Below are 9,194 nucleotides of genomic sequence, written 5' to 3'. Positions count from 1 at the left end.
ACAGGCCAGACACACAGTGATCTCGTCAGAGACAGTCCCACAACGCGCAGAGCATTTTGTACTCCTCTTCCTGACACTTCTTGGTGGTGGTGTTTGATACCTCCTTTTCTTCCCACAGGTCTCTAGAGAGCTTTCTACAGCCAGGGCAACCCCTCCACTGCTGCTGTGTCTGCCACAGTCTCCCAGGCTCAAAATTGTTAGGAGGAGAGGATTTTCCTGATGGACATCCCAGGAAGATTTTAGCTTACTGGGGTCATGATCAGCTTCAGGCTAGTGGCCTACAGAGATGTTTGCTTCACCTATCTTCATCCTCTGCATGTCCTGTTTGTGGTGGTCTTGGGTGCTAGCTAAATTGGTGCTTACAGCTGGGTCATTGTAATGCGTGAGAACTATTGAATGATGAGGAAGAGATTTGCGAGGAAGAGAGACCTGCCTGTTTCCTCTCAGCCAGGCTGCTTTCCACTGCCTATAACAACTGCTTCCAAACAAAGCATTTTATTTCCATGAATTTCAGGCTCATTTCACTTGCCTCCCATCTCCACATCATCCAACAGGGCTGTCAAGTGTGTGTGTAGAAATTAGGAAAGGGTGCTTACCTGAAACCGTTCTCAGCACGGGCATTGCTTGGTGGATCTACAGCACTACCAGTGTTGTTTCACATAGAGTTATTCTTCAAGTACCTGTAGACATTTTTCCTGTCAGCATAAACAAAGTATTGGTGGATTAAAGTGTAATGAAAAATTTCTCTCTATAGCTCCAAAGTGCTTTGTTTATTTGTTATTGTTTACCCAATTATCAGCAGGTAACGCAGTCAAATGAAGCATTCAGCAGTCACACAGGGGCTGTGAAATTTGGGCAAGCTGTCTTGGCACAACGCTCAGCTTCTACAGAGCTGAAGCCTCCCTCCCTGCCAAAGTCCAAATGTTTTCCCCGGGTGCCTCTCCACCGTGGCTGCCCAGTGCCCAGGCAGGCGCTGGGACGAGCACGTTTGGTTCATGAGCGCTGCTCAAACAGCAGCCACGCAGGCAGCCTGTCGAGATCCATTTGCTTCAGTCCCTGCTGTGCAGAGCAGCTGAAAAGGTCTTGTACTTTGTGGAACAGCCCTCCTAGTTGGTGCATGAAATAAGCAGTGTGCAGGGTAGGCACGGTGACGTTCTTCACCCAGCTGGCCGGCTGGGGATCAGGGCATCCTGCACAGCTGTAGAGGAAAGACAGGCTGTGGGCTCAGGTGGAAGAGCAGAGGAAACGCCTCCCTTGGACTCAGCTACTGCCCATGCCTGTTGATGAGGGCTGGCTGGAGGGGCGAGCGTGCTGCCTGCTGCATGGTGCTGTGCAGACGTCCGGGAGCTGGAGGGTCTGCTGAGAGCAGAAGTGGGGGTGGCTACCAATGGAAGTGCATTGTTAAGCGTCAAGATTAGAAATCCTACTCATCTAACCCGCGCACCGAGCTGGGATGTGTGTGATGATCTAGTCCCAAAGAAATAAGCAGATTACAAAAGAACATGATGGCACAGGCTATGCCAGTGCTCCCGCTGCAAAAAATAGGGCACAAAAAGGCATGCACAAACTATGTGTGCATCACCTCTGCAACAGTGTAAAGACATTCACACCTCTATTGCATGAATGCAGAAACATCTGTATGGAAAGATGGACAATAAGGCTTTTACTCAGTGTGGGTGCTGTAGCCTGATGTGTGGCTAGGGAGAAGGCTCTACATGAGACAAGTTGCAGTTACAGGCAGGCAATGGGTGCTGGCAGGCAGAGCTTTCTCTGGGATCACAGAGGCTCCCCTTACCTGTGTTTCAGGCCCACCGTAGGGGCCCACCTGTCAGCTTTTGGGGGTGGGGGTCCCACAGAGCATATGGTCCTGCCACCTAGCAGCCAGGCCTGGAACAGTCCTGCAGCTATCCCCACACAACAACACTGCAAATGGGTCTGTAGTCCACAGCCAGGTGCGTTTAAGGGGAATCGCCTCCTTTTAGGTGTGCAAAGCCTCCTGAGCTCCATAGTTTTCCACAGATTTCATGTGGAGGGCTATTTCTGTGCTTATATGTCAGCACCCTGTGTCTGGCGTTCAAAGCAGTGGCACCTTTAAAAGAGCAAAAGAGCATTGTCACTCAGCTTCTTGCACTCGTGCCATGTAATGAGCAATTAGAGCAGCAGTAGGGTACATGTGGAAAAGCAGGCAGATCTCCTGGATGGGCCAGTGGTGGGAAGAACTCAGGGTGAGAAAAAAGGGTTTGAAGACCCTCCCGGGGCTCGACAGTAAATTGCACAGATGAGCTCCTCTCAGCTTAGTGATACAAATACAGACCCATCTCTTGACATAAGCTCAGCTCCTGCCCTGTGGTTTTCTTCAAAGGGTGCAAGCAGACTGTGATGGGTTCAGAGCCAGGTGAGGGCAATGGAAGGTGTTAAACCACTGGGCTGGGTCCACCTGGACACTTCAGGAGTTTCTGGTCCCAGCTGGCTCCACAGTTTAAAAGGGCTAGGCTAAGAGCAGCTGCTTTATGGTCCTTAGCAAGAGAGCAGGATGTGTGTTGCAGGGCAGTCTAGGACTGCATTTTTAGTTATGATCTTTTGGGGTTTTCTTGGTCCCCTGGCTTTGGTTGTGGGGGCTCAGGGTAGTGTTTTTTCTGATCCTACCCTGCTGTCTTGTGGCCAAGAAAGCCTGCAGTTCACCTTACCTCCAGGCTGGGAAGGGAATGGTTCCTTTGTGCTGACTACTTGGGGTAAGTGAGGGTGGTGTCAAGAGGCTTTCTGACTGCTGTGTCTTTGCACAGTGCAGAGGCATGCCTGGAATGAGGAGAAAGGGGCAGGTTCTGATGTGAAGTGTTGTCTAACAGCTTCAGTGCATCTTCTGTAACCAGGGGGCTGTTTATATGACCCAGCAGCCAAGGGTTTTGGTGGAGTGCTGTGCCTGAATCTAGATGGTCTTGGCTGCTGGGTTTCCCTCATGCACCCCTGCTGGCCCAGACCCTAATACTGGCTAGGACCTTGTTTCCTACAGAAAGGTAGAATTGTAGTGGACCCCATCTTCAGTGTGGGATGCTGAAGCCTCTGCTGCTGTCTCCTCTTTCCCTAGATACTGAGGGGAAGGCACATGCTCTGCAGAATGACTCTGACTGTGGGCTCTCGGTATCTGGGACTCCAGATGGCTCCAAGAAAGTATCGGTCTCCTATGCTGGCTGTTATGTCTTTGAATGGGTGAGTGACCTTAGGGGTTCTGCTGGGACTGTGGCTACTGCTGCCCTGACTGGTGTGGCTCTCCCCCAGGATGGCAATTACCTCACGCTGGTTGGGCTTGAGGGAACAGATGCTGCTGGACAAAAGGTTCTTCATGAAGAGAAGCTGCTCAGGTGCCCTGTGGACCTTCCTGGTAAGACTGACAGCTTCTTGGGAAACCCTGCTTGTACCTTGTGGCAATGAGTGTCCTTCCTCTCGGATGGCTTTTCGTAGTCGGTCTGGGGGCTGGGCAAGGGGACTTATTGCTGTGCAGAAGACTCCCCGGAGAAGGGTTTGGACGCAGGAGCTACCAACTTGTGCCTCCTTTGTAGGGTCAGCAGGTGAATGTTCCTTGTGTCTCCTAGCCATATTCTGACTGCCTAAGTCCCTGCAAGTTCAGGGATTGAGCCAGAGACTAGGTACAATGATTTTCCTAACTACCAGAGGTGATCCAGAACACTTTATCTTGACAGACCCCATGCAGTCCAGTCTCCTGTACATGGCTTCAGGGGGAGTCTGTTCTAGGGAAATGCATGTCCCTTCTGAGCAGGCTTCCATGCCAGCTCCAGGCCATGTGTTTGATCCTCAACTGAGTCTAACTTCCCTTGATTTGTATGCAGAGTCACTAGGACATCTTCCACCAGTGTCCTCTGCGTCTCTGTCCCCCTGCTCTTGTGCTTTAGCTGCAAACTCCTGCTGTCTCTTCCAGCCCTGGATGCTCCAAGCAGTAGTGTATGTTCTGCTGTCCTCACCCAAGACCGGCTGCCATGTGCCTCCTTGCCTATCAGCCAGGGAGACTGTGAAGTTCAAGGCTGCTGCTATGACCCTAGGGACAGGGTGAAGCCTTGTTACTTTGGTAACACAGGTAAGTGTGAGCAACTGTCCTCCCCTCCTCTTGGAGGAGCTGCGAGCTGGGATTCCTCACTTTCCCGGCAGAGCAGGAACGGTGTGTACCAACCCTGCAGGTGGCTTAGGGCTATGTTTTTGGCTGTCAAGAATACTCTGTCCCATTGAAGTGTCCAGCCCTTTCATGTGTATTGCAACAGACCTGGGTTTATGGCCAGAATCAGTGTTGTTGTTAGAGCTGGTTGCACTTGTTTTGCTGTGCTTAGCACTGGCTTTGGGGGTTACAGGCAGGAGAACTTGCAGGACTTGCTGGCCTTGTCTTTGCTGTGATGTTTGAGCCGCCTTTCCATCCCTTTTCTCCCTGAGCTCAAGACTGATTATATCTCTTCCTCCAGTGACAGCTCATTGCACACCAGATGGCCAGTTTTCCATTGCTGTCTCTCGGGATGTGACCCTGCCACCCGTTATCCTGGACTCTGTGCAACTGGCCAGCGGACACAGTATTGGCTGTGTCCCTGTTGTGAAAAACAATGCCTTTGTCGTGTACCAGTTCCCACTCTCTGCCTGTGGCACCACTTTTCAGGTAAGAGCTGCAGCTGTCACTAGGCTGGAATAGCAAGAGCTTGCAGACCTGGAAAAATTTGACATGGCTTTGGCTACTTAATGAGCACCCTACAGACTTCCAGAGGCCAAATGCTGTTCTCCAGTCTGGCATTAATCCAGCTTGACTTTACTGCAGTGACAGTGCCTTGTCTGTCATTCCAGGTGACTGGAGACCAGGCCATATATGAGAATGAGTTGGTGGCATCCAGGGATGTGAAGACTGGGAGCCTTGGCTCTGTCACTAGGGATAGCACTTTCAGGTAGTACCCTGGGGCTGGTACTTCTGGGTGCCGCTGTGTTTGATGTCTCTAGAGAAACTCCTCCTTGTCACAAGCTCTGAATTCACAACAGGGCACTGGAGTAGGCTAAGGACTGGTATGTCTCTAGTTAGTGGGAATAAAGCTGGTGCTGATCAGTGACACTCCACAGACTCAAATCTGAACTCTGAAGAGAATTTCAAGTATTTGTTAAAAGGAAGTGTTGGAGGAAAGATTGGGGATATGACTAATTAAAGCAGATTACACTGCCGTCTTGGAGAAAAGAGATATCAGAGCGACCTTTCTTATCTGCCTGATTTGGGGTTTTCCTGTCCCACCAGGTTACATGTCCGCTGCAGTTACTCCATCATTGGGAGCTTCATTCCCTTGAGTGTTCAGGTCTTCACATTGCCACCGCTCCCTGCTGTGTCCCAGCCAGGTCCTCTGTCCTTGGAGCTGCGTGTTGCCTCAGGTATGAGAGGTTTGCAGGACTTGCTCAAGCCTCTTGGTGCAGGGCTCTGGTCTCTGCTGAGTAATAAGGGAGTACTGATAGGTGAACCCAGCACTGCTTCTTCCCTGCCATGGTGGGAACTTACTGACGTGGCTATAAAGGATGTTCTCAGGTTGCCTCTTTCTGTTTGTTCCTGCTCTAAAATGGCTCTTGGGTTTCTGCTGTCCCAGATGGAAGCTATACTTCCTACTATACTGACAGTGACTATCCTGTTGTCAAGACTCTGCGAGACCCTGTTTATGCAGAAGTCAAGATCCTTCAGAGAACAGACCCAGACTTGGTTTTAGTCCTGCACCACTGCTGGGCCACACCAAGTATGAATCCCCAGCAACGGTTGCAGTGGCCTGTTTTGGTGGATGGGTAAGTGACTTGTAAATGGCTTTGGGTCAGGGGAATGACTTGCACTTTTTTCACTGCTGGCCTCTCCTTCTCAGGTGCCCTTATGCAGGGGACAACTATCAGACACAGCTGGTACCTCTGAATCTTGCCTCAGGACTACTGTTCCCTTCTCATTACCAGCGTTTCACCTTCTACACATTTACCTTTGTGGACTCCACTTCCCAAGAGATGCTCTCTGGGCTGGTAAGATGCTGTCCTGGTTGCCTAGCTTCCTACTGAGGTCAAGTAACGTGTGAGCAATGAGAACCACTTCATAACTATGAGATTGTTGGCCTCCTTGGGGGGTGGGGGGCAAAGGCTAGGAAAATCCCCTCCTGAAACAGGAGGGGAGAGGTTGATGCAAGAAACTGTCTTCCCCGAGACGAATGTGGTAGAGGTAAGATGCTTCACTGGAGGGGTGTGACAGAAAATGAGACTACTGAAAGGGTAGGTCTACTTAAGCAAGTGCTAGCTTGCTGCCTAAGCTGTTCTGTTGCACTAGCTTAGGGTGTGTGCTCTAACTATGCTAATCAATATTCTCTAAATTTCTTGGCCAAAATAGCTTTTGGTACCTGGGAAGCATCTGGGCTCTGAATCTCATGAGCTTCTGAGCAGTTAAGTCACATGAAGTTCACCATGCCTTGTACTGTTTACTCAGTGCTCCTGGGATCAATTAATACTCAAAACTGGTCCCAGCTGTACCTAGCAGTGGTCACAGTGTAGTCGTGCTTGGACAGCTGTGTCCCAGGTGTTGGTGAGAAATGCTGTAATGCCAGATCTGACAGAGTTTGAAGGTGTATGGTAAAGGTATCAAAGCTGCCTTGCAGCAGAGGGCTCCAAAGCTACAGCCTGCATGTGAAGCAAGCCAAAGCAATCTTTCTGCCTTCTCCCTTCTGTGACTAGGTGCACTGGGTCTGGCTGGGATGGAGTTAACTATACTCACAGCAGCCCATATGGTGCTGTGTTTTTGGATTTGTGGCTAGCTAGTGTTGATAGCTGAGCAGCCCATATGGTGCTGTGTTTTTGGATAGTGTTGATAGCTAGAACACTGGTGTGTTATTTGCTGAATAGTGCTTGCACAGCATCAAGGCTCTTTCTCCTAGCTCTGCTGTTTTCAACCCCAAGTGAGTAGGCATGGGGTAGGCTAGAAGCTGGGAGGCAGCACAGCTGGGACAGCTGACCCAAATTGGCCAAAGGGATATTCCATGCTGTATGATGTCATGCTCAGCAATAAACACTGGAGGATTTTGTCTTCCAATGTAGCTGATGCTCAGAGACTGGCTGGGCATCAGTCTGCTTGTGGGAGCGGGGTGGATGGTTTGCCTTTGCATCACTTGTACTTTGGTTTTGTTCTTCCCTCTCCTTTGCTTATCAAACTGTCTTTATCTCTCCAGCCATGGGTTTTCTTGCTTTTGCTCTTCCTATTCTCTCCCCACCCTGCTGGGGCAGGGTAGGGGGAGTGAGGAAGTGGCTGTGTGGGTGCTTAGCTGCTGGCTGGGGTCAATGCACCACACCAGGATATTACCTGTCTACAGATACTGCCTAAGTGATTCCAGGCTGTGTTCCATTCTTTCTAGGTGTACCTGCACTGCAGTGCTTCAGTGTGCCACCGGTCTGTACAGGAGTCCTGCACCACCACTTGTCCTGTTAGAGCCAGTAAGTGTCCTACCCTCCTGCTTCTCCATCCAAAGGGACAAGGGTCTAGCCTCCAAGCTGGGGGGTAGGAGGACATGTAGGCTATGGACTAGTTCCCTCGAGCCATGGACAGCTTGACAAGGCATTTCTGGTTCCTTTCCACTAAGGAAGGGCCCTTGCCCTTATGCCACAAAGGCAGAGGTCTTCATAGGCTTAGTTCTGTGTTGACTCACATGGAAAGCTTGGCCTTCAGAGCTTCTCATGTGTTGAGAAGCTGACCTGGACAAAGTTTGCTGACCTTCAGGGCTATACATCTTCTCACCTAAAACCTTTATATTGCTCTGTAGGGGGTAAAAGGAGTGCTGAGCATCCTCTTCAGGACGATGCCTCCCATGTCTCCAGCAAAGGCCCTGTGATTTTCCTCCAGGATGAGCTAAGATGGGACACAGCCAAGGATGGCCTTGGTGAGCATGCCAGCCCAGCATAGCCAGGCTGGGGAAGGGGGCTGATCTAAGTCTTTCCTGCAGAAAGGCTGAGCCCCTAGGCATCCCTGTGTCTCACTGGGGGAGTGTTAACTGGGCCTCTCTCCCCCCCCACAGGAACAGCTCTGCATGCTGCAGCCCCCTGGGCTCTGGGGTTTGCTGCTGTGGCAACTGGGGCGGCTCTGTGTATGGTACTTGTGGCTGCTGTGCTGTGGCGAAGGAAGGTGCCTGTAATGCATGAAATCAATGTATCACAATAAAGTGGCTGTCAAACCCACTTGGTCTGTGGGACTCCTTCTCCCTGGAGCAGAGCACGCAGGGTTGAACAAGAGTGTGCCTTGGGGACCCTGGCTGTAAGCCTTTGTTTGCAAGACAAAAATTATCCTGATGTCTGTGAGAGAGCTTTCCAAATGTTGTTTTTCTGAATCCATCTCACTTTGGCTATTATTCTGCTCTGGGATTAGTGTTAACTGTCTGCTGCTGTCAAGAGGGAGCTCTTGTCATGGCCTGGGCTGCTGGGAAGCTGCAGACTGAGACAGGGCTGATGCTGGGTGGTGTCTGCATTTCTGTCAGTGGCTAAGGTGGCCTTCAAAAGTACTTGTCTTGGCCCCTCTCAAACACTGAGTACAAGTGCAGCAAAACTAATTAAAAGCAAATCCTGCAGCTGCTTCTCCTTTGGGGATGCAGAGCTGGTATTTCACTGTGCAGAGGAGCTGGGAACTTGCTCCTGAGCTCACTAGGTAAGTTGGGGCTGTGCTCATGTGGCAGGCCTTGAAGGCAGGGATGGCAAAGCACTATGCAAATGGGCCTTCCTAATGATGCTGTATGTGAACCTACTTATCTTGCTCTGGAAACAAAAAATGGTAGGTGGGATTTTTTTCTGGAGGATGAGAACAGGGAAGCTTCATTCCAACTGAAAAAAATCAGAGGGCCTAGGTGGTTTGAACTCCAGGAAAAAAGTTCAAACTTGATTTAAAGATGAGTCTTAAACCTTCATGTGAGAGTAGACAGTTAGGAGTCTTCAAAGATCTCAGATTAAAGCTGATTTGGCACCGCTGTTGGAATAACAGTGCCACGGATGTGCTTTTTTTTGAGATGAGAAATGAAACTTGCTGTTCTGAGCATCAGGAGCAGTTTGGTGTGGTCAGTCACAGCAGCTGAGCAGGATCATTCTCGGTTTCCTGAGGTCCTGGGCAAAAACAGTCCAGCAAAATGTTCCTGATGGTAGAGGTGGAAAGGGGCTCCCCCCCCCCTTCC

The 9,194-nt window shown here is 50.4% G+C and overlaps 1 protein-coding gene across 1 annotated transcript; it reads left to right on the top strand.

The window, feature by feature from the left end:
• The first annotated feature begins 2,572 nt into the window (after positions 1 to 2,572).
• Positions 2,573 to 8,197, top strand: LOC103897811 (zona pellucida sperm-binding protein 4). Its single transcript, XM_019471623.1, has 12 exons — positions 2,573 to 2,732; positions 3,086 to 3,207; positions 3,277 to 3,379; positions 3,935 to 4,090; positions 4,467 to 4,654; positions 4,837 to 4,934; positions 5,273 to 5,403; positions 5,613 to 5,802; positions 5,877 to 6,024; positions 7,398 to 7,476; positions 7,803 to 7,919; positions 8,055 to 8,197. Exons 1-12 carry the CDS (start codon positions 2,573 to 2,575, stop codon positions 8,195 to 8,197), a joined length of 1,635 nt encoding a protein of 544 aa, XP_019327168.1.
• The last annotated feature ends 997 nt before the right edge of the window (positions 8,198 to 9,194 follow it).

The sequence above is a fragment of the Aptenodytes forsteri genome, unplaced genomic scaffold, assembly GCF_000699145.1.
Source record: "Aptenodytes forsteri isolate BGI_AS27 unplaced genomic scaffold, ASM69914v1 Scaffold15, whole genome shotgun sequence".
In the NCBI taxonomy this organism is placed as follows: Eukaryota; Metazoa; Chordata; class Aves; order Sphenisciformes; family Spheniscidae; genus Aptenodytes; species Aptenodytes forsteri.
This window is presented reverse-complemented; position numbering and strand designations above follow the sequence as displayed.

Excerpts from the sequence above, each read along its gene's own strand:
- LOC103897811 (XM_019471623.1), top strand. The coding sequence starts at position 2,573 with ATGATCTTTTGGGGTTTTCTTGGTCCCCTGGCTTTGGTTGTGGGGGCT. Across the intron at positions 3,380-3,934 it reads GTGCCCTGTGGACCTTCCTG|CCCTGGATGCTCCAAGCAGT; the intron begins GTAAGACTGACA and ends TGTCTCTTCCAG. Across the intron at positions 5,803-5,876 it reads TGGCCTGTTTTGGTGGATGG|GTGCCCTTATGCAGGGGACA; the intron begins GTAAGTGACTTG and ends TCTCCTTCTCAG.